The following is a 26,277-nucleotide window of genomic DNA, read 5'->3' as shown; positions in this document are numbered from 1 at the left end:
AGGTCTGTATGCTACTCCATAGCTTTCGAAACAGCCTTCGTGACGCCCGGCCCAGTCGCCGAACGAAACACGGCGCTGACATGCCACGGTAAGTGCCACTCAGTGACCGGGCGAGAGGCAACTGGAAAGACACCTACCCACTGCAGGTAGTAGGGGTGGTGATATTGGGTTCTTCGTGTCTGGTAGGGTAATGCACAGAGAGTACTACAGAAGCAAGACTCTCCATCATCGGGCGAGAGAAGCCGCGGTATTTATGCTCAGTGAACATGGCGGCCACCGTATCTTAAATTCGAGCTATCCATGTATGTTTCTTTGACAATGCCGTTGATCAATCCCGAGTAGCGTGAATCGTATCCGATATGATAAAGAGTCTTTGTATCCCGTGGGCGTCATTTCTTTTGACAAATCCAGTGAATGCGAGGCGTAAACGAGATGAGTTGTCACGTGACAGTGTCTTTGTCGTCGGCACAATTCAAGGAAGACCAGAGGTGGCCGTGGGTGGTACTATTCCGGGTATACGAGGTACCGGAGACGCGGGCGCAAAGACCACAAGGGCAGCGGTGGAGACATGCCCGATGACGTCATCAACAGCTTTCCCCAGAATCGAGCTCCGCCGAGAACGTCCATTCGTCGTGCTTGCTGCTGCAGTGGCGGACCAGGAAATCCCGACGAACTCAGAACTCAGGATCCGGATTGGAGGCATTGACTCTGATCGACGCCTCCACAGTACATAGAACCCCAAATGGCCGATCGAGGGAAGTCAGGGCGGCCAATTTCGGTTCGGTCACTCTCCGCACACCCTGGGACGCAAATAATCGGGACCCTGGAGTCAGAGGTCGAGGGAGTTTCTGATGTACCACAGTAGTGTATCTGGCGAGCGACTGACCGGGAACCGGTTCGGGATCCATTCGTAAACGAGGCTAACGGGGTCGGAGCCAGAACGTCGTACCGTGTTCCAACCCGGACAGCCGCCTCGGCCAGTCTCGGGAGAAAACTCGAATGCTAGGGGAAATATTGAATTTTGAGGAACGATTGCCACATCTTGCATGGGGACTCCGTAGATGTCTCTCGGTCTTCAAATACATGTGGGATTCCAATTGGCAATCCCCATCCAATCCTTGAAATAAAGTCCCAGCCTCCACCGGGGAAAATCAAGATCCCGCCCCCGCACAGACCGAGTCCGGAGCTGCCACCCCCGTGTCCAAGGTCCCAAGTCCCCGAGCTTGCCACTCCCCCTCTTTCGTTTGATTTTTCTTCAGAGCTTCATCTTCCCTGGTATTCACCTAGCTTGAGCTCCGTGACTGCTGCCATGGCCGACGAGAACGGCACCGAGCCCATCAAGCGCGATGTGCGCAACCACATGCTGTTCGAGGTGGCCACCGAGGTGGCCAACCGCGTTGGCGGCATCTACTCGGTGCTCAAGTCCAAAGCTCCCGTCACCACCGCCGAGTATGGCGAGCGCTATACGTTGATCGGCCCTCTCAACAAGGCTTCTGCCGCTGTCGAGGTTGAGGAGCTCACGCCCTCCAACCCCGCCATGCGCGAGACCATTCAGTCTATGCAATCGCGCGGCATCGAGATCCTCTACGGCCGCTGGCTGATTGAGGGGGCCCCGCGCGTGCTGCTGATCAACACTGGCACGGGCTACCGGTGGCTGGACGAGTGGAAGGGTGATCTGTGGAACACCTCCGGCATCCCGTCGCCGGCGGCCGATCATGAGACTAACGAGGCGATCATCTTTGGATACTTGGTGGCCTGGTTCTTGGGTGAGGTATGTTAATAGGCTCCCGACATCTGCTATGAGTATTGAAACCTTTGTTCTAACGACTATATAGTACATCGCCCATGAACGTCGCCGGGCTGTCGTCGCCCATTTCCATGAATGGCTGGCCGGTGTGGCTCTGCCCTTGACCAAGAAGCGGCATATGGACCTGACTACCATCTTCACCACGCACGCCACACTGCTGGGTCGTTATCTCTGCGCGGGATCCGTCGATTTCTACAACAACCTTCAATACTTTGATGTGGATGCCGAGGCCGGAAAGCGTGGTATTTACCACCGCTACTGCATTGAACGAGCCGCTGCTCACAGTTGCGATGTCTTTACCACGGTCTCGCACATTACTGCCTTTGAGAGCGAGCACTTGCTCAAGCGCAAGCCCGACGGCGTCCTGCCCAATGGTTTGAACGTGAAGAAGTTCTCCGCCATGCACGAGTTCCAGAACCTGCACTCGCAGGCCAAGGAGAAGATCAACGACTTTGTCCGCGGCCACTTCTACGGACACAACAACTTTGACCTGGACAACACCCTCTATCTTTTCACCGCTGGTCGGTACGAGTTCCGCAACAAGGGTGTTGACATGTTCATCGAGGGTCTGGCTCGTCTCAACCATCGTCTCAAGTCCGCCGGGTCCACCATGACTGTCGTTGCCTTTATCATTATGCCGGCTCAGACTTCATCCCTCACGGTCGAGGCCCTCAAGGGCCAGGCTGTGGTCAAGTCCCTCCGTGACACCATTGAGAACATCGAGAAGGGCATCGGCAAGCGCATGTACGAGCGTTGTCTCGAGTGGAAGGAGGGTGACAACATGCCCGACGAGAAGGATCTCATCACCAGTCAGGACCGAGTCCTGCTCCGTCGCCGCCTGTTCGCCATGAAACGACACGGCCTCCCGCCGATCGTCACCCACAACATGGTCAACGACCACGAGGATCCGATCTTGAATCAGCTCCGCCGTGTGGAACTCTTCAACAAGTCTTCCGATCGCGTGAAGGTGGTCTTCCATCCCGAGTTCCTCAACTCCTCCAACCCGGTGCTACCCTTGGATTACGATGACTTTGTCCGCGGAACCCATTTGGGAGTGTTCCCGTCCTATTATGAGCCGTGGGGATATACACCGGCCGAGTGCACGGTGATGGGTGTTCCCAGCATCACCACTAACCTGTCCGGTTTCGGTTGCTACATGGAGGAGCTGATCGAGAACTCCTCCGACTATGGTATCTACATTGTGGATCGTCGCACCAAGGGAGTGGACGACTCGGTCAACCAGTTGTCCGACTTCATGTATAACTTCACCGAGAAGAGCCGACGCCAGCGAATCAACCAGCGTAACCGGACGGAGCGCCTGAGCGATCTGCTCGACTGGAAGCGGATGGGCCTGGAATACGTGAAAGCCCGCCAGCTGGCCCTTCGGAGAGGTATGTTTCATCGTCTTTTCTCAACGCATTCGCTGATCTTGTATCACAGCCTATCCCTCCTCGTTTGACGGAACCGAGGACTATTTCAACATCATCGGTGGCACTGATCAGAAGCTTTCCCGGCCTCTGTCAGTTCCGGGCTCCCCCTCGGGATCGGTCTGGCATGATGACTCCGGGCGACTTTGCATCGCTCCAGGAGGGCCGCGAGGGACTGACCACCGAGGACTACATCGCTTGGAAGCTCCCGTAAGTTGACCTCTGCCTAGGGTTTTCTTTTTTTTTTTTTTTCAATGCTTACACATACAGTAGTGAGGAGGAAGAGCCAGATGACCACTTCTATCCACTTACCCTGCGACCTCGCAAGACGGCGGAGCGTCCCCAGTCCCCACTGGACAGCATAGCGATCAATGGGGTCCGCCAAGCGGAGGGCAGTAGTCCGAAGCAGGAGTGAGAGGCTGGAATCGGGAGAAGGTCGAAGCTGATTCATTGGTCCGCCGGGGCCCCTTTTGTTCTGCACTCGTTGTTTCTCTTTTTCCCCGGAGTGGATCTTCCCCTCCATAGCCTGACATCATGTTTGTAATATGTGTTCCCTTGGCTTGACTGCCCTTTATCTGTTGCCTGCATTTGGAGCCTATGTTGTTATACTGGAATTTGATTCAATTATTCGCACTTTACGTCCCCGGGTTGCAGTAGATTACTCCGAGATGAGAGAGTATGGATCAGCTCGGAAACATTTCGGTAGCTAGACCGGTTGGATTCGGAAGCAGGTGGGTTACCACCGAATAGAGTTGCGAGACAACACCAACCGCGCAGGTCGTTTTCGTCCCGGTGAGCCTTTTTCCCTTGTATGCGCGATGCAGTCATGATGAGCGAAACCCCGTGGATCCCGCGAGCTGCCCCGCCTCGGAGTATTTCTACCCCTCCATTGTTTCATTTCACTTCCCCTCCGCAAACACTTCTCTACTCAGTCACACCTCAACCACTCACCACTCCAATTTCTAGTCTACCATCGGTACGACACTCTATGGAGCCGCGCACGTCCTAGTTTCGATCCCCCGTGGGGGGTCCCAGGACTCTCGCTATGATGATCATCGCGGATCAAGGTATTTTTCATGGTATAACGGTCACTGCACACGCATGACAGGTGTTCGGTCAGACCAAGCTCCTCGGGGGTGAAATCTGGCCGTTCTGAGATTATACTGTCAAAACTTGATCTAGATAATTCTAGCGAAAGGACATGCGTGACTTTTGATTGTTCCCCCTTGCCCTCGTTCGTGACTTCGGTCTCGATTGAGGGCGCCCTTCTCTCTGGGATACTGACCGTTTTTTAAGTATCAACAGTTGAACTTTTTTTCCCGTCAAAATGGCCACTGACAAGATCACTTTCCTGACCAACTGGTATGGCTGACTGAAACAGAATCAATTGATAGAACACGGCTAAGTGAGGTTCGCAGGCACGCGACCCCGTACCACGCCCCCCTGTACCTCGCCCAGGCCCGTGGCTACTTCAAGGATGAAGGCCTCAAGGTGGCCCTGCTCGAGCCCAATGACCCCTCCGATGTGACCGAGATCATCGGCAGCGGCAAGGTCGACATGGGTTTTAAGGCTATGATTCACACCCTAGCCGTGCGTATTGTTCTTCTGCTATATGCGTGCCTTGTTCTAATAATTCCCAGGCCAAAGCCCGCAACTTCCCCGTCACCTCGATTGGCTCTCTGCTCGATGAGCCCTTCACCGGTGTCGTCTACCTGAAGTCCAGCGGTATCACCGAGGACTTCCGCAGCCTCAAGGGCAAGCGCATCGGCTACGTCGGCGAGTTCGGCAAGATCCAGATCGACGAGCTCACCAAGTACTACGGCATGACCGCCGACGACTACACTGCCGTCCGCTGCGGCATGAACGTGACCAAGGCCATCATCCGCGGTGACATCGACGCCGGTATCGGCCTCGAGAACGTGCAAATGGTCGAGCTGGAGGAGTGGCTGGCCGAGCAGGGCCGTCCCCGCGACGACGTTCAGATGCTCCGTATTGACCAGCTGGCCGAGCTGGGCTGCTGCTGCTTCTGCTCGATCCTATACATCGCCAACGACTCTTTCCTGGCCGCCAACCAGGATAAGGTTCATAAGTTCATGCGTGCCGTCAAGCGTGCCACCGACGCCGTCATTGCCGACCCTAACGGTACCTATGAGGAATACATCGATGTGAAGCCCATCATGGGAACCCCCGTCAACCGCAAGATCTTCGAGCGCTCCTACGCCTACTTCAGCCGCGACCTGAAGAACGTCAAGCGTGACTGGGAGAAGGTTACCAACTATGGCAAGCGTCTCGGTATCCTCGATGCCAGCTTCGAGCCCAACTACGTTAACACCTACTTGTCCTGGACTCTGGATGCGGACTCTACTGATCCCACCGGTGACCAGAAGCGCATGGCTGCACTGCAGAAGGAGGTCGCTGCCAACGGTGGCTTCAAGCGTCTTGCCGTCGGAGCAACTGCTTAGTGGTGGAGTATAGGTCTATCTCTACACTCTTATCGGCTTCACTCGTTAGCCAGATGTTGATTAGCAGAATGAATGAAAGAAATAAAGCGCTCTTCGCTTGGTATTCAAGATGCAATCAAGTAGTCAAAGCTCCTTACGCCGTATATGCAATGTACAATGCTGAGCAGTCCTCACTTGTCCTCTTCCCGCGTCAAGAGAGGATCGTCTGCTCGCACCCCATACTCCAAATCACTCAGGTCATCCAGTTCATCCAGTTCCTCTCCAGAATTCACGGTCTGCCGTTGAGTGCCACCCACTTCATGGCCATCTTTGGCGAAAGACCGCCTCCAAGTACAGAAAGGTACATACTTCCACACAAGCAATGCACACAAAACGACAGCCGTAGCAGTCACAAATCCCATCCCGAACATCAGAGCAGGCGGGATATGCACTTTCATCTCATCCTCATCCTCCCCATCATAAACGGCAACCTCCAGTCCCAGTTTCTTCGGGTCATCCCAGTCCATCAACGGCGATGCACCAAGATATCCACCTGTCTTGTCAAGCCCGACAATACGTAACTTTCTGTACGGGCAATCCGGCGGGATATTGATCACAGTCTCAAACCCAGTCTTCGGAACAGCGAGTATGAAATCAAGCTCCACATCTTTCATCTCCTCCACATAAACAAAGCGCCGCACAGTCCCATTCTGCTGTGCGAATGCACCCTGCAACACCCAGGTCGCAACCTCCGTAGCTCCATTCCAGCTCACGGAAGCGTGCGTCTCAGCCAGTGCCACGTCGGGATTGGTAAGAGGCCGACCGACCCAGTCCTGCTTGAAAACGCGGTATGACATGATCTGCCCGGTGTAGAAGTCATATTCGGAACCGAAGTGTACTTCGCAGAGCACCTCGCCGTCGGAGGAAAACTCGGTCCATGCTGCATTGTATCCGTATCCAACGAGCACGTTGCCGTTGTCCAGAACCTGTACCGAGCCTTGGGACTGGCTGCTGATCGGAAGTCGGTTCCAGTACTCCTGTCGGAGGGAGGTGGTCATGTTGGTCTCGTCGATATCGATGAACAATCCACGGCTCGGGTTCTCCGGTGCGCCTTTTCCACGAGACGAGTTATCGAAGATGGTGATAGCTCGCGTAGTCTCGGTGTCGTAGTCCTTCTGGAAGCGAGCATGATGCTGCCAGCTGATATTTGACGCGGCACCCTCCGATAAATCCACGAAGGAATTGAGCTTCCCACCCAATTTCCAGATAATATCACCCGTCCGGCCATCAATATACGCCAGACAACTCATAAACCTCGACGAAATCAAGAAATTGCCCTTCTCGTCCTTATCGACACTATTGATATGGAAGAAGTCCCATGGCTGTTCTTTACTATCGCCATTCCCTTCACGCTCCCGGTCGACCTCTGCGAATGAGAAATGCTCCGAGGCGCGCCATTCGAAAAGCAGCTCGTTCGTCTCGACGTCCACTTCCTGAATGATCCCATCCCAGATCCACCCGTCTTCTAATCCGCCTACTTCGCGCAAGTCGGCGGGGGTGATCGCGTAAGCAACAAAGAGGGCCGTGTCGTTGAGCGTGATCTGGAACTCGTGCATGTCAAAGTCCAGACCGTTCACGCCGGTGATTTTGTATACTTCTTCGTAGTGGGAGTTGAGCTAAAATTTCAGCACTGCATACATCAAAAGCAGAAAACCCAAAGCGGAGCAAGCTTTATACAGTACTTGCAGGACATTGAAACTCACCATATAACCCACACCTACAGGATGGGCTCCGTCAACTTGGGTCCCCGTCCAGTACGTCAAGTACTTCTCGCCCTTATAGGTATAAACATTGACATTGAACGTAACCAAATACTCATACTCTTTGAACCAAACAAGATGGCCCTCCGAGTCCAGAATCATCGGCCCGGCGTTGCGCACCGCCGGACCACGCGGCGCGAGAAGAGTATACCCATTACTGCACGCCACACTGCGCTGCCAATAATTCAGAATCGGACCCCGAATCCCCTTCGACGCGTACCGCTGCAGGGGAAACGGCCCGTCAAAGCCGCTCCCATACCTCTGGCTGCGCCAGTAACTGTCCTTGTCTGCTCGAGCGTATAGTATCAGTGCTAGGCACGCTGCTATCCGTACAAGGAGAGACAGGGCCATCGTGCGACGGTGAAGGAGGAATCATAGCGGGCCGAGAAAAGCTTGGTTATCGGCTGGGCCTTAGTATGTATTACTTTGCGATTTGCAATGAGTCCACGCGGCTGGTTCCTTGGGCGGGACCTGACAATTGGGTCCGACACCCGGCAGCGCCGCACAATAAGGGGGTGGAGACTTGTCTTTTCCACCCTCGTTTCTGGCATTGAGTGGAGGGTTTTTCGGTTAGAGATTCGAATTCAGAATCTGAATTTCCACGTGGATATCGCCGTTGCTTCATTGGCTCTGGTGATCTCTCTCTCTGTGGTTGTTGGGGCTGCTTTCCACGTCTGGAGGGGTGTTTTATTCCGCGTCATCGGGGATTACGCGGTCTGCGGTCGGATGTGGTGGCTGATACCTCCGGTAAAAATACGCCGGAGGATTGACCTGTTGAATCGGGCACTTATCCTCGGCATCCTCTGTGTAATTGGAGGGCCATTTCAGTGCCCCGAGTCTGTTGATCCTGCACTTGCATACTTCGTTTAGCTATCCGAGAGCCAAGCCTCAGCCATTGTAATACCTGCCGCTTGACCCAACCTCGCAGGCGTCCGAATTGAATCTAGTGCCCGGAGTCTGATGTTTGGGCGCATTGACTTGAATGCGAGGTAAAAGTATGAGTCTACATGTACTCAAGAAATCGAACTGATAATGCTAAATGTGTATTATTTACAGGATGATCGAACTGAAACCTGCATCGCATCGTCACGCATCAATCGAAGCGCCGGGTATCAAGTATTTTCGGTTATGCCCAATGCGCCAAGTCCGGTTCGTCTATTTGGTCCGCTTGTAGATCTTGCCGAGGAAGGCCTCGAAGACCTCCTTCTTGAGACCCTTGGACTCGTCCACGGCCGCAATCTTGGACCGCAGCTCGCCCACAACCTTCTCCTCGTACTCCTTGTACAGCTTCTCCAGCTCCAGCTCATGGAAGATCTTCTTCACCTTGGCCTCCTGCTCCTTGTCCTTGCGGCCGTAGGCAGCGTCCAGCACCTGGCGCTGCTCGGGAGTGCAGCGCTGAATGGCTTGGTTGACCAACCACGAGCACTTGTTGTCCTGGATATCGGTGCCGATCTTGCCGATGACCGAAGGGTCACCGAAGTTGTCCAGGTAGTCATCCTGGATCTGGAAGTACTGGCCCAGAGGGATCAGGATGTCGTGGGCCTGCTTGAGGTTCTCCTCGGTGGCCACCTGCAGGTAGTGCATGGCCAAAGCCACAGGAAGGTAGAAGCTGTAGTACGCTGTCTTGTAGGTGACGATGAACATGTACTTCTCCATGGAGAAGTTGTCCAGGTTGACATTGTCCTCGGGGGCGGTGATCAGATCGCAGAGCTGACCCAGCTCGGTTTGCCAGGTGACCTCGTGGAAGAGCTCAACGATGTCGATGTAAGCGGGATGCGAGCGGAAGCGCTGCTTCAGGATGAGGTAGATGGCCCCCTCCAGCATGAAGGCGTCGTTGATGGCGATCAGACCAACACCCTCGTTACGGTACCAGCAGGGCAGGCCACGACGGGTAATGGAACTGTCCATAAGATCATCGCTGACCAGGAAGAAGGCCTGGAGCAGCTCGGTGAGCCAGCCCAGGATGCTCAAGTGCTCGAATTGCTCGTCGGTCAGGGGCTTCTTCAGGAGGGCGAGAGCGGTGTCGGGGACGGAGAGGCCACGGTTGAGCTTTCCACCGGGGACATTGGTGTTCAGAGACTATAGTTTCGAAGGGTTAGCTGGCGTCCACGATTGAGCGTTGTGCCGTTCCTCAAAAGGAGGGGCACTCACCTTTTCGAACCACTCGAGGGCATTGGCGGGGAGGTTGTACTTCTTCGCGTGGGCCAGGATATCCTGGGCCAGCGAGGGGAAGATGGCCTCAAAGTCGGCACGCTTGGTAGTGGAAGCCATAATGACGCGATTGGTAAAAGCAAATGTGAAGACAAAGACCAAAAGTCCCCTTAACACAATCGATAAATTGACTTCCCCCGCGGAGGGTCCACTTGGCGTGTTTGTTGTGTTTGCGGTGTTGACATGCAGTTGCTCCGCGCCGCCATTTCTTGTCGTTGCTTCTCGTGAGAATTGCGTTGCATATTTCCAGATATTCGACCGAGAGTGGCCTCTGTGCTTATATCCCGGCTTGACATTTGCTATCTCTGTGTTGAACGTTCTCGCCCACCACCCGTCGCGTTACTAACGCGCCGAGCTCGAGAATTCATTGCGGTCCGAACTTCCAGTGTTGATTGAGCCGGCGACCTGCTTTCTGGGATACGAGCACAATATCTATGGTCAACTACTGGCAATAATTGTCTCGCATACCGGTTGCCTGCTGGCCAATATCTGCGTGCGCAGCGCTCCAGATAGCCCAGCATGGAGTTCACCGAAGATACTATCCAGGATCTCAAGTACCGCTTTGAAGATGCAGCCATAAAGTGCTCAGAGCGATGTCTCTATCAATCAGCTAAATGGTATGGCGAGCCAGTCGTGAATACCTATGCGCAAGAACTGACGTTTCGTGCATTACCCAGGGCAGCAGAGATGTTGGATTCTCTCCTACCGGTCGAGCGCGAAGACACCGATCCGGATTCCTCGATGGACACAGCGGACACAAACCCCGCCGTAAACCCGTACTTGCGCGTGAAGGACCCCTCGGAGGCTGCGCTCGAGACCCAAGAAGCTCACAAGTACCTCTTGGCCAAATCTTACTTTGATACCCGCGAATATGACCGATGCGCAGCGGTATTTCTGCCTCCGAAAGCACCCCTCGTTCCACTTTCCATGAAATCGCCCAATTCCAAGCCGAAGCAGCCTCGAACAACTCCTATGAAAGCAAAGGACAAAGCCTCTCCGTTCCAAGGATCCAAAGGCCACGCCGCGAGCAACCCGTACCCTAAAATCAGCCAAAAATCACTGTTCCTTGCTCTGTACGCGAAATATCTTGCTGGAGAGAAACGCAAGGACGAGGAAACCGAGATGGTGCTGGGTCCTGCGGATGGCGGAATGGCGGTCAACAGAGAATTGTCAGATCTCGCGCGTGGTTTGGAGGGGTGGTTAGCAGAACGAACTGCCAAAGGACTAGAAGAGCAAAGCCAAGGCTGGCTGGAGTATCTCTATGCTGTCGTGCTGCTGAAGGGCCGGAACGAGGACCTGGCCAAGACATGGCTCATCCGAAGTGTGCACCAGAACCCGTTCCACTGGGGTGCATGGCAGGAGTTGAATGATTTGCTGGGAAATACCGAAGATGTAAGATACTCGACCGATGTTCTGCAAAATTTGCAAGTGCTAACATGGTATTAGTTGAACCAAATCCTGCCTCATCTGCCGGAGAACGTGATGACCCTAATCTTCCACGTCTACTGCAGTCAGGAGCTATATCAAGCAACGAACGCGACAGACAAAGCCCTCAATGAGCTCGAATCCCTTTTCCCCACCAGTTCATTTTTACAGACCCAGCGAGCGTTGCTCTACTACCACAACAAAGGTTAGCCTCTTTGCCTCACGTTCCCACTTCCAGTACTGACAGACAGCAGAATTCGACGAGGCGTCCCAAATCTTTACTCAAATCTTAACTACATCACCGCACCGACTCGACAGTCTCGATCACTTCTCGAACATCCTATATGTGATGGGCGAACGGCCCAAACTCGCCTTTATTGCCCAAGTAGCAACCGCCACTGACAAATTCCGGCCCGAAACGTGCTGTGTCGTCGGCAACTACTACTCCTTGAAATCCGAGCATGAAAAGGCGGTCATGTACTTCCGCCGTGCTCTGACCTTGGATCGCAACTTCTTGTCTGCCTGGACACTGATGGGCCACGAATATATTGAAATGAAAAACACTCACACCGCCATCGAGTCCTATCGCCGTGCCGTCGATGTCAATCGCAAGGACTACCGAGCCTGGTATGGTCTCGGTCAAGCCTATGAGGTTCTCGACATGGCCTTTTATGCCCTTTTCTACTATCAACGTGCTGCAGCTCTTCAGCCTTACGACCCTAAGATGTGGCAGGCCGTCGGGTCATGCTACGCGAAGATGGGCCGAATCGAGCAGAGTATCCAGGCGCTGAAGCGTGCCCTGGTTGCGGGCTCTTACTACGCAGATGACGGCGCCCCCAGCTCAAGCCCCGGCTCTAACACCCGCAAGATCCTCGACCCGGAAACCCTGCACCAGATCGCGACTCTTTACGAGCGTTTAGGCGACGAGGACGAGGCCTCCGCATACATGGAATTGACCCTCCAACAAGAAACCGGCGGTGCACCTGTCCACGAGGAGGAAGGCTCTGACGAGGATGAGTACTCGTCTGCTTCCGATAATGTCGCTCACAGTGATGTCGAAGATGAAGGCTCCGGGGATGATGGTGGTGACATAAACTCTCGTGGACATCGCCGCAAGCCGCGCCCTAGGACGTCATCCTTTGGCATGCAGCACGATGACTCAACTGCTAGCGATGCCTGGCACCATGGTACAGGACCGACGGCCACCACATCCAAGGCACGCCTGTGGTTGGCACAGTTTGCCTTGCGGAATGGGGACTTGGAGCGCGCAGATCATCTCGCGGGAGAATTGTGTCAGGACGGAATGGAAGTGGAGGAAGCCAAGGCGTTGATGAGAGATATCCGTGCTAGGAGGGAAGATGCGGACTAGTCTCGTCTTGCTGGTATCTCACTGTCATGATAGCGCGGCGTTTACTTTTCTACACGGTTACTAGTAATTACGGTATTTGCATGGTTGGTGCTAGAACAGTTTCTCGGTCATGATTCATTCATTAAGTGGGTAACATTACTTATCGACGTGGAGGAGCGGGTTGATGGACCTGTACTCGCCCAAAGCCAGAATTTCATTTGGATCAAAGCTCACGGCAACAGGCGGGATTTTTCCTGGCTCGGAGCTCTTGTAGCGAGTATCCAATTGAGCGTGACAGCGAATAGATTGACCAACTTCTCTGCTCGAATCTGGACCCAAATCCCAGTGTAGACAAGCGTAGTAGTACTTTTGACCAAGATCCACCCAAGTTGCGCGCAGGCAAAACTGCAAATCCTCGTGGTGCACGTCTTCTTTTACAATACCGGAATCCAGAAAGAATATTCTTCCTGATGGTAGACAGGATTGTCTGGCTCTGAAACCCCGAACGGCTAGGGCGATCTGATGGATCTCTTGACCAAGAGACGATACACGAGGGTTGACAAGTGCGATACCAAAAGCTATGCCCTTGGAGACGGCTTTGGGGTTAGATTGCCGAAGAGAAGTTCTTGACTCGGTGGAGCCTAGGGCTTGGAGGAATTTGTCAAGGCCAGCGGACCCTTTTGGTTTGGGTCGGAGATTGGAAGGAGTATCTGACATGTAGACGGGGATGGTTGTCAGAGGGGGAGCGAGGCTCATCTTCGTTGGAAGATGCAGCCATGGGATGTGAACGTGGGGCATGTGCGTGGTGTGTAGAGACGATTCTTGATATCTGTGAATTGGATGAAATAGTCGGCATCGCTTTCATTGGCACTTTGCTTAGCGAAAATTTGCCGGATTTATTGAGTGTTTGAGCAAGGGTGTTGGCTCCTGTCTGGCTACAGGATCGGCGACGTGACAAGTTCTCGTTTTCAGCCAGGACGCCATCATTCTGAGGACTCTGAAGCTTCTCCGGGAAAGAGGTCTCATCGATGTACACGGCAGAAGCAGCTCCACTGTTGTGCTGTGGGCCACGGCCGGTGGATCGAGTTTGGTGTGCATGTCCTTCATTTCGAAGCGAATAGAAGGAGTCCTCATCATCATGAGATGTAACCGATGATCCATCCGCCTCCGAATCCGCATTTGGTTCAACACTGGAGCTTCTTGAAGATGGACTCCGCGATCTTTGCACAATATACTGGTTGAGTCCATTGCCAGCCTTCAATCGTTTGCGCCACTCGTCTCTTTCTTTGAAAATATCATCCACTGGTATAGACCGAGCCTCTTCTGCGGAAAGTTGGAGCTCTCGATGAGAGGCTGCATCTTGAAATGTTCTGTCGGTGTGGACTTTCAGGATACGAGGAAATCGCAGGGTGAAGTATCGAGCATTGGACGGCTTTCCAAACCCGCTGCCCATCATCTCCACCACAAATGGCTTCTTGAAAAGGTTGGATGCTCGAGGAAGATTGGCATGCCCATATTCAAGGTCAAATCCCTGGAAATCTTCGGGGTCGCACGCGTGAAACTCTCCGATTTGGTTGAGATATTGAAGGATGTCTCGGTGCATGCAGTGATGGTTGACAACGTCGATCACTTTGAATCGAGGTACAGCCGCGGACAGCTCGACGTCGTCCTTGTTTAGAAGACATCCAACTAAAAGGTGTGTCCACCGCAAGCTTTTAAAGGAAGCTGCAGCATCATGAGCATCATAATACCCACCAATTAAAGCGAGGTCGACAGTGTCTCCCAGGCCGGGGATGTAATCTTTCTTAAGCTTGATCCACCGACCAAATGCCATGTCCACGCCGGCAGAATACATAGGGAAATACGGCTCGTCGCAAGCCTTCAGGACATATCCCTCCCATCTCTGAGCGATTGCGTTGGCAAAGCTGACCTCTAATCGATCTCGGCTGTCGGGCCGACTGAAATCTAGGATTTCCTGCTCAGCGATGGCGGCTCGTCCAGGGATTGTATGGACTACATCTTGGAGTAGTCGTCTTCTTTGCCGATAGGGCGCCCTCAAGCAGACATCATTGTCAAACAAAAGAATATCAAAGAAAACGATCATCAGATGTTCATAAGGCTGGGGCCTGTTCAGGTTAGCATATGTGATGGCATTTGTACTCCATGTAGACATACGGAGAGTCGCTGTCAATCCCAATAAACGTGCCTGATCGAGGAAGGAATTTTCGAAGTTTATGGAAGTCTGCCACTCCATTCTGTTTTTCACTCCACACAAGCAGTTCTCCTTCAAGAATGCAGTGGCGCGCGAACTTGCATTTGGCGGTTTCCATTTGAAGGGATTCCTCTACAGTTGGAATTATGCCAAACCTGTCCGCTGTCGAGTCCTTGCCGCTTTTGGAGAAGATTTGTACTGGGTTTTGCTTGTTCGTGAGGTCGATGTGAACCTGGCAATATTCCCCGTCATATTTCCGTTCGATGCTCATACGACGACGCTTTGCCATCTGGTGGCAATCTTTGATACTGCGAGCTTTGAAATATTCCGGTCGTCCGATTTTAACTCCGGGGCGTGGCTGCAGATGTTCAAGGGCAATCGAGCACAAGTTGGCGGCAAGTCGGGGATCTGGACGAGATGGAAAATGGTTCATCGGCTCTGAAGAAAGTATTTGTAAAGCACCCTCGAACGTGTCTTGGAATTGGAGGAGATATGGAAGCAAAAAGTGGAACCGATCTAGAGTATACTTCTGCGGAAGCACGACGGGGTAGCTCTTCAAGATCATACGAGTAAGCCACTTAGCATCACGGCTACTCAGTCGACGATATAAAGGTGATAGAGCACCTTCCACGTCCACGGCAGTCTTCTGACGACGAACTTGAGGACCCGAAAAGCGGCATCGGGATGCAATCATGCCCAGGGCCAGGTCGATTTCTTCTACTGTCACTTCTCGGCTCTGGGGGACGTCGTTTTCGGCCTGCCGCATGACATTCTCCACGCATTGTCCGAGATCAGGGCCTCCAGACTTGCGCCATTGGTCTAGCTCTGCCAAACGGGATGATCCCAGACCCAAACAGCGGGCGATGACTCTAGCTAGCGAGGTAGCCTGCAGCCAGTATACCCGGTCTATGCGTCTCTCGGGAAACATGCACGATAATAGTGCCAGCCTGTCTGTGTCTGCATGATGAATGTGTCGGTCATGTCGAGCAAACCACTGCCCGATAGTTCGTATGTCTACTGTATCCTTCTTGACAGCAGTGGCCCGGGCCACTGTGTTGTCTTCGAGGCTGGACAAAAGATCGCACAGGAAGGTAAATTTGAATCCCATGGGGCATGAAGGCACCAACAACACTTCACACCTGGAAGAACAACATGGAACACAAGGAAAGTGGAAGCGGGACGCGCAAATTCGCGAGTGGACCGCATCCACGGAACACGAAAGCACGTGACTACGACCTATACAGAACAAAAGGAGGTATATCGCAAACATACTTCAGGTATATTGGTCTATCTGTATAGACATCCATGGTATTCGCCAAACTCCGAGCTTTTAATAATAACACACCATCCCCACCCAAAACCAGCGAAAGAAGGGACGGGAAAATGCAGGACCCGTTGCGATTAGAGAATGCCCTGCTTTTGAAGACTGCGAGTTGTTAGTATCTGCACCATGCAATGAATAGAAATGAAGGAATACTGACTCAAGATAGATCCTCTCTGGCATAACGTTGCCCTCGGCATCCTCCATCTGCACAACGTTGTCGCGGGCATCCCGCTCCTTCTTGCGTTCGGCTTCCAACGAGTTCCAAAGCTGTATGGCCTGGTCAATGCTAGTGATCTCGCGGAAGAGGTTGGTGTTTGCTGTGATGCCCAGGCACTTCAACCCGTGAATGTGTGTAGCTTCAGAGAAATGCTTATCGAATGCCCGACGACCCATGTAGGTGTGGTTACCGCAGATCTCACACTGATACTCGACTCCAAGACCATGGAGCTTGTAGAGCCAGTATGGGATGGGCTTGCCATCCCAGGCCAAAGGCAACTTCAACGGATTGTAGATCTTGTCCTCGTCATCATCGTCGTCGGAATGCTCTCCTGCCTGGCCTTCCGCAAAACTCTCGGGCTCGGCCATCAAGGCCTCAAGTTCCATTTGGCGTTCACGTTCCGTCATTCCCTGTCTCCGCTCCACGTTGGTCCTGGTGGCTTGTCGATGGTCTTTGAGCGTCTTCGCCAAGCATCGTACGCGGTGCTCACGTTCAGCAACAGCACGCTCCTTCAAGCTGTAAGATGAGCCATTGCTCATTGACCCTGAGGGCTTCTCGCCCGAAGCGCCCGAGGCTTTGCGAGCCTCCGCAGCTCGAATATGTTTCTTGCCCGTCAAGTGATTCCGGTAGACGTTCTCGTTCTTGAACTCCCTCTCGCAATCTGGGCACCATATTCCTTCGCCTGTCCCTTCAGTTTTAGGGTCAGAGGCTCCGTTCTCAACCTTTTCTTCCGTCCAGCCGGGAACCTCCTTCGCCGCCCACTGTTTGTCGAATTCCTCATCGAAGCTCCCAAATAACTTGTCCAGGTCTTCCAGGGGTCGAGCTCGCCTGATAAAGCTTTCCAGGTAGGTGGCGAGCTCGCCCACATAGCGGAAATATTTGTCGGAAAGCTTGTCTTTCCGTTTAATCATCATGGCCGGGGGAGTGAAAACGTCGAAGATATCAAGATATTGGATATAATTCAACCGCTTCACGCTGGGCAGGTTCAGGTAATCTTCGTGAATCGTGGTCAAGTCGAAGTACTGTCCGAAACCTTCCTCACCAGTGAACATGTTGTCGATTTGCATGCCGTACACCTCGCCTTCGCCGGGCTGTCGGCGCTTGTATGCCCGCTCGAGGTTGTCGACAGGTTGGTTCGGGTACCGCTTGTGGAAACCCTTGATGTCATCAAGCTGTTTGTAGAATTCTTCAAACTGATCTCCCGTCGCAATCGACTGCACTTCCTTCTCGCGTAGTCCGTCCGCATCCTTGTAGATCTCCAGTAACCTCTTGGACTGTTCCTCGATTCGGTCCAGGAGTTTCGCAAGCTCATGGTCGCGAGCAAGTTCTTCGCGGATCTATCAAAAAGTAATAGTCAGCATGCGAGACCAGCCATAAGATACCACGGACGAAGCAACTTACGTTTCGCGGTTTCTCCGCCACGCGATCAGCAACGGCTTGCTCCAACCTCTCGAGGTCTTCATGGAGGAATCGTTGGTCCTCGATCAACATATTGAGTGTGCGACCGTATTCCGGCTTACCTCTGACCAGTTCAGAGAAAATGTGGCTGGAGACTGCGGTGACCGTTGAGAAGAGAATTGGATTTGCGGGTTTGAGCTGCAGCTTTGCGGACGGTCACGTGCCGGTGCCACTTCCATCGCAAAAAGTCGATTTGAACTCTCACTTACAGACAGCGACAACTGTCAACTCCGATCAAATAAACAGATCCCTTCCTTGCAGTCAGCTGAATACTTCCTCCTTTCATCATGGCGGACGGAATCGACAGACGTGCTGAAGGTATGCGCCTCGAGTCCGACTAAAACAAGACCCTGCTAACAGGAACGCAGAGCGAATGGAGTTCAGCACCTCCAAGGAGGTTACGGTGGCCCCGACCTTCGAGGACATGCACCTGAAGGAGAGCCTTCTCCGCGGTATCTACGCCTACGGTTACGAGTCCCCCTCGGCTGTCCAGTCGCGTGCCATTGTTCAGATCTGCAAAGGTCGCGATACCATTGCGCAAGCCCAGTCTGGTACTGGTAAAACTGCTACATTCGCGATCAGTACCCTGCAGGTTATTGACACCGTCGTGCGCGAGACCCAAGGTACATACCCCTGTGGATTTGACTGGTGCAGAACGTGGTGCTAACGAGTGTTTCTTTTGCGATAGCTTTGGTCCTGTCTCCTACCCGTGAACTTGCAACCCAGATTCAGTCCGTTGTCATGGCTCTCGGCGACTACATGAACGTCCAATGCCACGCATGCATTGGTGGTACCAACATTGGCGAGGATATCCGCAAGCTCGATTACGGCCAGCACGTCGTGTCTGGAACCCCCGGCCGTGTCGCTGATATGATCCGGCGCCGACACCTGCGTACCCGTCACATTAAGATGCTCGTCCTCGATGAGGCAGACGAGCTTCTCAACCGCGGTTTCCGCGAGCAGATCTACGATGTTTACCGCTACCTTCCGCCGGCGACGCAGGTTGTGGTTGTTTCGGCCACTCTCCCTTACGATGTGCTGGATATGACGACCAAATTTATGACAGACCCCGTGCGCGTCCTGGTCAAGCGTGATGAGTTGACTCTGGAGGGTATCAAGCAGTACTTCATCGCTGTTGAAAAGGAGGAATGGAAGTTCGACACACTCTGCGATCTCTACGACACTTTGACTATCACTCAGGCCGTGATCTTCTGCAACACCCGCCGAAAGGTCGACTGGCTGACCGACAAGATGCGCGAGGCCAACTTTACCGTTTCCAGCATGCACGGCGAGATGCCCCAGAAAGAGCGCGACAGCATTATGCAGGACTTCCGTCAGGGCAATTCCCGTGTCCTCATCTCCACCGATGTGTGGGCCCGTGGTATCGATGTCCAGCAGGTGTCGCTTGTGATCAACTACGATCTGCCTACAAACCGTGAGAACTACATCCACCGCATCGGTCGATCCGGTCGTTTCGGCCGCAAGGGTGTGGCTATCAACTTTGTTACCAGCGATGATGTCCGTATTCTGCGGGATATCGAGCTGTACTACTCGACCCAGATTGACGAGATGCCCATGAATGGTGAGTTCAAGTTCCAAGTATCATTCCAGGCTTTTATGCTAATCAGTACATTCCACAGTTGCCGATCTTCTTTCATAAATGCAGTGACCTTGATTCAACAAGAGTTTAGTGCTTGCTTTTTCACCAACCAAAATGAATTGATGTGCCCTCGAGGGGTACATCACGCCCATTTGCGTCCATCGGCAATTTTGCAAATGTAAATGACGAAATTTCAGTCAAGGATGACTGAGAAGGCCGGTTCTAGCGTGGAGGAAAGGGAAAACAATATGATTCAGTGAGTATGCACTGTTTCCATCTGGACCTTGGTTTTTGTCACTGACCAGCTCCTAGTCCAAGATTGGCAGACAAGGTGACCACCCCGTAAAAGGTGCACTTGTGATTTATGTTTCTTTTTTTTTTTTTGCTGGGATTTCTAGTTTACCCCGGATGTTATTGGGAGTTACGAATGGCGGAATCAAATTATTTACTCTCATTTTGTTCGCGACGTACCTTCAACGCAGTAGACGACGAGGTCCTTGTCTCATGGGTGATACAAACTCAACTACGAGGTCACTGTAGGGGAAAATAATTACAAAAGAAAACGCCAGCGCATTTCCTGTATTGATTGAGATGCTACAAAACTGCTTCCGGGAGGATCTGTGTATATGTGGGATGGCAAGGGATCGTGAGCGGAGTCGAGTATGGAGGAAGAAGAGCCTACGCATGGAATCAAAGAAAGAAATGGGGAAAAGCACAGGTTTATCGTCTTTCCAGAAGCTCCTAGTATGATTGCCTTGACCGTGGTACGAACATTGCCTGTTAATGAAAACGCCAGCGGTAGAAATGGGAGAGGAAACGCCTGTTGAATAGAAGCTTGATATGGAAACATTCTTGTTATGCTTGCGCGGCGTTGTCTATCACCGATCGGTATCAGAATGCTGACGTGGTTCTCAATGCGCTGGTTCGTGGGAATCCGTTGGATGAGACGCCGCGCTGTTGACTTGGGCCTCCTGTCGGGCGAGGTCGGTTGTTTTCGCCGGTCCAGCTGATAGATCATTAGAGATGCCTCGAGTAGTAAATAGGGAGGAAGAAGACTTACATGCGCACGGCGCAGTCATCGCCTGCTGAGGCAAACATTGATGGGTTTGTCGGGTTCCATGATATTGAGTTGACACAACCCGAGATATGCCCTTCGAGAGTCTCCACGAGGTTACCATTTTCCTTGTGCCAGATATAGATTCGGGAATCTGAAAATCGTTAGTACGCGACGTCCAAACCCAAGATATGTGGAGTTCTCACCTTCACTGCCGCTGACGACAAAGTTCTCAGCTGCCCCGCCAAACGTACTTCGGATAACAAACTCGCCCTGCTTCTGACCCGTGAAACACCGTACTACAGAAGCTGTCTCCATGTCAACGAGTTGTATCTGTCCCTCTGCCAGATTCACGAGCATGTGCTTTGAGTCCCGGCTAATAGCAACTGATGTGGGTTTGCTGGGAAGCGAAAGGCAGTAGTCTTCCTCGTATGTACGGAAATCGAATACGTGGATCTTTGCTTCCGTATCTGCTGCCACAAGTCGTCGTCCGTCTGGGCTGATAGCGCAATCTTGTACCCGGAATCCGCCTTTCCACATGTACAGCGACGGGCCGCGAATGCTCCAGTGACAGAGTTGTGAGCTTGAATCGAAAGAAGCCGTCACAAATGACTCGCCATCGGCAGCCCAGGCGGCGGCGGTTACAGGATCGCAATGGTGGTCGATGGTGAGGAGACAACGCCCATTCTAATAAAATCAGCATCAGAAGAGCGGTCTCAACGGTTAGATATTGCTTACCTCAACGTTCCATACCCGCGCCTTTTTATCTTGAGAGCAGGTGATCAGCTTCGTGTCGTCTGGACTCCAGCTAGCACATGCAACTCCCTGCCCGTGATCATTCAGACGGTGGAGTACTCTAAAATCACTGGTGTCGTATATGAGCACGGTGTGGTCCTTGCCTGCAGTGACCAGCTTCGTGCCATCGTGAGAAAACTCGCAGTACCAGACTTCGTCCGAGTGCTGGTTGAGATCGTGGGTGACTTGCAATGGGAAGTCGTTTCGGTCACACATGTGATCCGAGTAGAGTGATGGTGATTCAGCAGTGTTGTGGTACAAGCAGTTGTTGATCTGGCTCTGCTTCACATTCTCTAACAGGATTGCAAGTCGGTGCTGGGGTATCATGACAGAGGGGGAAATGGACTTGGAAAGATCCCCGAGGAGGCGTTCTCGCGATAAACTGGTTGGGCCATCCCATCCAGCTTGATCATGTAGCAATTCCGTGGGGCACATCAGAAGGCTGTTGAGGTGTAACGTAATTAGTAACCCAGGCGATACATATCATCGGGAGTAAATCAACTCACCTGGAGAGAGAATGAAGACGGTCAATATCGTAGTTTAATGGCGTGAGTTCTTGCCTAAGAACAATCAATGCCGCACCCAAATCACCTGCCTCTAGCAGCTCGAGGAACTTCTGCTGCCGCAAGTAGAACAGCATTTCGTTCCTGTCGGCATTTTCCGCTAATACCAAGGTCTTCTCCGGTGGAGGTTTCTGGGTATTGTGTGCATCTCCGTTCCGGAACGACTGAATGAGGATCTTTTCAGCCTCCGACCATCGTCCATCCAATACAGCACTTCGGAATGTCGCCACCCCGGGGGTCTCTAGCTGATAGCCGCTCTCCGCACTCAGCATAGATGCGGCGCTGTTGTAGCCCAACTCATACAGACTTTGAATCAAGATCCGCGTGACTTCCTCCCGATTGTGTCCGTAGTAGCTCGAGGTAGCCGGGGACTTGCCAGATCCATTTGTATGCGACTCTCCGTTCGAAGCCGCGGTTGATTGGCCGTTCATGCTGGCTTTCCTTGAGGCGGGAATCGACCCGTTGGACGCCTGCGAAAAGCCATTTGTCGATAGTCCATCCGCACGCATGGTTACCAGGCGCCTGCGCTTGCGGGATGGAGACCGGCCGTCAGCTCGGCCGGATGTTCTGGAATCGTTCGGGGACGCAACTGCGCGAGTCCCAGCGTCTTCGGGTGAGACACCGATCCCCGCGGGAGCAGAGGGGTCAGGACTGCTCGAAGCAAGGCGGCGGCGTCGGGGATTGGGCTGGGTACGAGAGGATGGCTGGGGGGATCGGTACTCTGACGAAGGGGAATCGGGATTGCCGTCGGAGGCAATAGGATGGTGGGGGACAGGAAGTTCGGGGTGGTCGGGGGCGAAAGGTTCGAAGGGAGGATTGTTGGCCAGGTCGAAAAGTCGGGATCTGCCCAGTCCCCTGGCTCTTTGGAAAGAACCAGGTGAGCAGATCTACAGGCGGGTAGATAGTTCCTCGCCGTTTAAGAGCTCCGTGAGATGGAGCTTCGGATAAGAGAAAGGTGTCACAGAGGGCAAATAGACCTGGGCTCCAGGGGTCGAGATATGATGAAAAAGGAGGGGTGGTAAGTAGATAGAGATTCAAGTCGTGGGTCCCCTCTTTCTGGGGGTTTTGGAGGTTGGGTCGCGGGCGGAGATGCTCAGATGAGCTCTTATCGGTTACCCACTCGGCCACTGACGAAAGATGGCCACCAGTCAGGCGTCACCGGACAAACGTGTTTGGCCTTTGGCTATCAGCCGACTCGGAGGTTTGAAAGAGAAGAGAGCCCTGTTCCTTTTTCCCCTTGAAAACAGCTAGCTGCTGCTTGCCGCCAAAGTCGAGGAGGAAAGCAGGTTGCTGCGTTTGTATGGTACTTTGATTCAGCGTTAGGGGGGTCGAGTCTGTGCTCGTATTCTAGTTCTATTTTCCCTGGCTTAGGCAACTCGGTGAATCCATGGCACCGTTCGGAGGATCATCACCGCGATCGAGCTCTATACATCAACATCCATCCCTGCACTAGAGCTACGTAGCTACTGAGCCCACACCTGGCCACCCGCTTCTTCCGGTCGTACCTTGGACAGTGACTCGCACTGAAGCCTCATAGGTAGGACGCCGCATTCCACTCGGGGAGTTCGCCATTCCCCGCTGACGCCATCATGATGCTTCTGATCCTACCTCTGCGGGCCACCTCAGGTATAAGAACCACCGAAACTCTGCTTTTCAATATGACTTCTACACCCTTCTTCCCGTGACATATCAAATCCTTTGTTCTCTCGTCAAAACACTTTGAAACACCTCGAAACACCTCGAAATACTATCCATCATGGGCTGTGACTGCGGATCTTCTTGTGGTTGCACCGGTCCTAAGGGCTGCACCTGCGAACAGGGCTCCTGCACCTGCAAGGAATGCGGAGTATGCAATCCTTTTTTGCCTTCGAGGAAGACTGGCGAACTGTTCGTTAAGGATAGATATGAGCTAACGTTCACTCCCTGTTTAGAAGTAATGGCACTCTACTACTACTGCGCCGCGTACGAGACCGCTCACAAATGACATCAAGGTCAAGTTTCGGATGAGATTTATAAATGAAAATTAAAAAATATTCGTGTACAATTGCTACTTTCTTGATGCTGTGGTGTAGGGTAATGTGATTCATTCTGATATGAACATCTTGCGTATGAATCGGTTTTTCCGGATTTGTAGACGTCATGATGCTGGACCGGAACCGCCTCGGACGCTTTCAGTGCACCCGTGATTGTGAAACATAAATGGCGAGAGCGCATACATAGGCTAGATCTAGTGGGATAGGATTCCAAACTGAGGAGCATTTCGTACCGTCAAAATTCTTTGCAATAGCCATCTTCTCCGACTCCGCTGTGTGCGCGGACTCGGCCGGGACCAGAATCACCAGCGCTGGCGGACCGGCTGGCATCAGCATCATGCTAAATCATAGCATCGAATCATTTTCCAGGAGGGATAGATAAATAACCGCCCGATATGACGCACACTGGTCGTCAGCCACGCATGGAAGACATCCTGATCTTCATCTCGCGCAAACAATGTCCGATGCAGGGCTGGGTAACAAGCCAAGCAAGACGCCAAGCGGCGTGCAGCCAATGATTACATCGGCGAACGGGTCCTCAAATGCTGCCATCAGCTCTTGCTTTACGCGATGCAGGAAGAACGAGCCTACCCACCAGCTTCAGCGGCCGACGCGGATCCCAGTCCTGCGGAGCCATCTGTGCGCGTCGCGGAAGGAGGGAGCCGAGATACGCGTCAAGCAAGCCTGCATCCATGATTTGAATATGTATATGGATTCGTGCTGCAGAGACAAGGAATCATAATTGAATGTACATATGGGTTCACTCGAGATTATGTACAGAGAAAAAAGAACACCTTCCGATATCTTGACGTGATCAAACATATCTGCGCTATTTCAAAATCCATCTACACTCGAACACCATAAAATAGCTGGTTCGCGGGCAGTACTCTCGCTGCAAAGATCAGGCCCATGCCCAAGGCCACCACTCCAGTCAACGCGGCGAGAAGCCCCAGCCGCGCCAAGTTCTCGACGCCAGGTCGCTCAAACTTGGTACTGCGCCGCTCTCCCACCTGCGTAGTACGTGTCAGAGTGGGCACATACTTGAATTCGAAGCGAGACTCTTTGCCGAGACCGGTTTTCTCATCCATGATCATCTTGTAATAGTATTTACGGCGTAGCTGAGATCCATTAGTTTCCTATTGCAGGGCAGTGTCAGGCTTGAAAATAACTTACTCCAATCATCAGACGATCCAGGAAGGATATCTTGGGAATGATGAATGAGACGCCCGCAACCCAGAAACAGTAGCCCCATATCATCACGCGGTAGTAGAGACTCGACCGTGGGATTTCCAGCTCGTCCGCGAGTTGATCTCCGTTCAAAAGCCTAGTCAACGCCTCCATGAACTCTTTGGAAGCATAGGCCGGTGCTGTGTTCTCCAGCCCGATAATGATATTCTTGGCCAGCACCCTCCCTATCTCTGTTGGGTCAATCTCGGAGATCAGAAGCGACTCCATCATAGCCCGAGCCTTGGCTGGATTCTCAAAAGGCTCAGTCGGCGTACCCATGTAAAAGGCGACAAGTCGCCAGAGAGCGATGTAATCTTCGATCTCTTGCTCGCTGAGATAGATTCCCTGTCGAGGCAGACCGAGGTAGACTACGGAGCTGCAGAAAGTGTTAATCGTCCCGATGCAGTCCAGGTCGTTGACTGGTGTTCCATATTTGGCGATGTCGTAGTAGTCGGGCTTCTGTTTCACCAGCTCCAATATCTTCAGGCGGACGGATGAGTGAAGAAGTCGCACGCGAACTGATGAGACATTTCCCTCGCCTCCTGGCTTCATTCCTTCCACCGAACTGTTGACTTGCAGGATATGTTGGAGTGTTTCGAGAAGTCGGCGTCGGACGACTTTGGCACCGAAGCCACCGGTTCGCGCAAGTGTCTCGACGACCCGGATTGCTCCCCTGGAGATAATCAGCATGCGACATGGACCGCATTTGCTCCAAAGATATATTCATACATTCCACCTAGTAAGCTTTCAAAGCTGAGCTGAGGTTTTGATTTAGCATGCACACAGTTAACAATAGACAGTGCCAGAAACACACCACATTCAGGATCGGAAGACCATATCGGAAGAAGATATCCTGTCCTCTTTGAATCTGGTCCCAGTCAACCCAGTCTGGAACCGTATTGACCTGAGTCCAAAGCTCCTGGAGCCTGGGGTCTTCGTCGGCATGGTCTCTGAGCAGGCCGTACAGATCCTTCTTAAAAGGCCTGTCTGAATCACCATCCGTGGGGATTTTGTTCAAGAGCTGTACACACTCGTCGGCGATACCGTCATAGGTAAAGGCCATAGGACGTAGCTCGTCCGCCGACCTGTGAAGAGCAGTCCAGTGAAACGAGTAATCCCAGTAGTGGCACTCGGTGCTATTCCCTTTTTTGGGGCTTTTCATAGCCATAATTGGAGTCAGTGATGCAGAGTGTCAAATGGTGTGATTCAAGGCACGATTCAACCGGTTATGAAGCCCGTTCCATTATGTATAAATAGTGAAAATCCCCTGAGGCACCGTCACGACCAGGGTGGCTCCTCCGCTCGCCTTCTACCG

General features: G+C 52.8%; 10 protein-coding genes across 10 annotated transcripts; 4 read left to right on the top strand and 6 right to left on the bottom strand.

Moving 5' to 3' along the window:
- Positions 1-1,309: 1,309 nt before the first annotated feature.
- Positions 1,310-3,649, top strand: N7498_010864 (glycogen [starch] synthase; the record flags this gene model as incomplete). The annotated part of the gene is made up of 5 exons (XM_058457920.1): positions 1,310-1,771; positions 1,836-3,198; positions 3,248-3,354; positions 3,395-3,444; positions 3,508-3,649. The coding sequence occupies 5 exons, from the start codon at positions 1,310-1,312 to the stop codon at positions 3,647-3,649; spliced, it is 2,124 nt and encodes a 707-aa protein (XP_058304819.1).
- A 902-nt stretch (positions 3,650-4,551) lies between these two features.
- On the top strand, positions 4,552-5,799 carry N7498_010863 (NMT1/THI5 family protein). The gene is made up of 3 exons (XM_058457919.1): positions 4,552-4,596; positions 4,653-4,824; positions 4,875-5,799. The coding sequence occupies exons 1-3, from the start codon at positions 4,562-4,564 to the stop codon at positions 5,694-5,696; spliced, it is 1,029 nt and encodes a 342-aa protein (XP_058304818.1). The 5' UTR covers positions 4,552-4,561; the 3' UTR covers positions 5,697-5,799.
- A 67-nt stretch (positions 5,800-5,866) lies between these two features.
- N7498_010862 (arylsulfotransferase family protein) lies at positions 5,867-7,846 on the bottom strand (the record flags this gene model as incomplete). The annotated part of the gene is made up of 2 exons (XM_058457918.1): positions 5,867-7,351; positions 7,439-7,846. The coding sequence occupies 2 exons, from the start codon at positions 7,844-7,846 to the stop codon at positions 5,867-5,869; spliced, it is 1,893 nt and encodes a 630-aa protein (XP_058304817.1).
- Positions 7,847-8,650: 804 nt separating this feature from the next.
- On the bottom strand, positions 8,651-9,766 carry erg20 (bifunctional (2E,6E)-farnesyl diphosphate synthase/dimethylallyltranstransferase; the record flags this gene model as incomplete). The annotated part of the gene is made up of 2 exons (XM_058457917.1): positions 8,651-9,574; positions 9,647-9,766. 2 exons carry the CDS (start codon positions 9,764-9,766, stop codon positions 8,651-8,653), a joined length of 1,044 nt encoding a protein of 347 aa, XP_058304816.1.
- A 459-nt stretch (positions 9,767-10,225) lies between these two features.
- Positions 10,226-12,500, top strand: N7498_010860 (anaphase promoting complex subunit CDC23; the record flags this gene model as incomplete). The annotated part of the gene is made up of 4 exons (XM_058457916.1): positions 10,226-10,323; positions 10,384-11,098; positions 11,153-11,336; positions 11,386-12,500. 4 exons carry the CDS (start codon positions 10,226-10,228, stop codon positions 12,498-12,500), a joined length of 2,112 nt encoding a protein of 703 aa, XP_058304815.1.
- A 135-nt stretch (positions 12,501-12,635) lies between these two features.
- On the bottom strand, positions 12,636-15,799 carry N7498_010859 (ATP dependent DNA ligase domain protein; the record flags this gene model as incomplete). Its single annotated transcript, XM_058457915.1, is given in 3 exon segments — positions 12,636-13,189; positions 13,203-14,605; positions 14,655-15,799. 3 exon segments carry the CDS (start codon positions 15,797-15,799, stop codon positions 12,636-12,638), a joined length of 3,102 nt encoding a protein of 1,033 aa, XP_058304814.1.
- Positions 15,800-16,092: 293 nt separating this feature from the next.
- Positions 16,093-17,723, bottom strand: N7498_010858 (SF3a splicing factor complex subunit PRP9; the record flags this gene model as incomplete). The annotated part of the gene is made up of 3 exons (XM_058457914.1): positions 16,093-16,117; positions 16,173-17,569; positions 17,634-17,723. 3 exons carry the CDS (start codon positions 17,721-17,723, stop codon positions 16,093-16,095), a joined length of 1,512 nt encoding a protein of 503 aa, XP_058304813.1.
- A 184-nt stretch (positions 17,724-17,907) lies between these two features.
- N7498_010857 (ATP-dependent RNA helicase eIF4A) lies at positions 17,908-19,390 on the top strand. Its single transcript, XM_058457913.1, has 4 exons — positions 17,908-18,008; positions 18,059-18,313; positions 18,379-19,272; positions 19,331-19,390. Exons 1-4 carry the CDS (start codon positions 17,978-17,980, stop codon positions 19,348-19,350), a joined length of 1,200 nt encoding a protein of 399 aa, XP_058304812.1. The 5' UTR covers positions 17,908-17,977; the 3' UTR covers positions 19,351-19,390.
- A 791-nt stretch (positions 19,391-20,181) lies between these two features.
- Positions 20,182-22,211, bottom strand: N7498_010856 (WD40 repeat domain-containing protein; the record flags this gene model as incomplete). The annotated part of the gene is made up of 5 exons (XM_058457912.1): positions 20,182-20,296; positions 20,351-20,498; positions 20,551-21,031; positions 21,083-21,581; positions 21,646-22,211. 5 exons carry the CDS (start codon positions 22,209-22,211, stop codon positions 20,182-20,184), a joined length of 1,809 nt encoding a protein of 602 aa, XP_058304811.1.
- A 2,369-nt stretch (positions 22,212-24,580) lies between these two features.
- On the bottom strand, positions 24,581-26,130 carry N7498_010855 (oxygenase MpaB family protein; the record flags this gene model as incomplete). Its single annotated transcript, XM_058457911.1, has 4 exons — positions 24,581-24,853; positions 24,909-25,635; positions 25,692-25,720; positions 25,777-26,130. 4 exons carry the CDS (start codon positions 26,128-26,130, stop codon positions 24,581-24,583), a joined length of 1,383 nt encoding a protein of 460 aa, XP_058304810.1.
- Positions 26,131-26,277: the final 147 nt, after the last annotated feature.

This window comes from Penicillium cinerascens (genome assembly GCF_028974065.1).
Source record: "Penicillium cinerascens strain IBT 15544 chromosome Unknown scaffold_4_segment0_segment1, whole genome shotgun sequence".
Taxonomy (NCBI): domain Eukaryota; kingdom Fungi; phylum Ascomycota; class Eurotiomycetes; order Eurotiales; family Aspergillaceae; genus Penicillium; species Penicillium cinerascens.
This window is presented reverse-complemented; position numbering and strand designations above follow the sequence as displayed.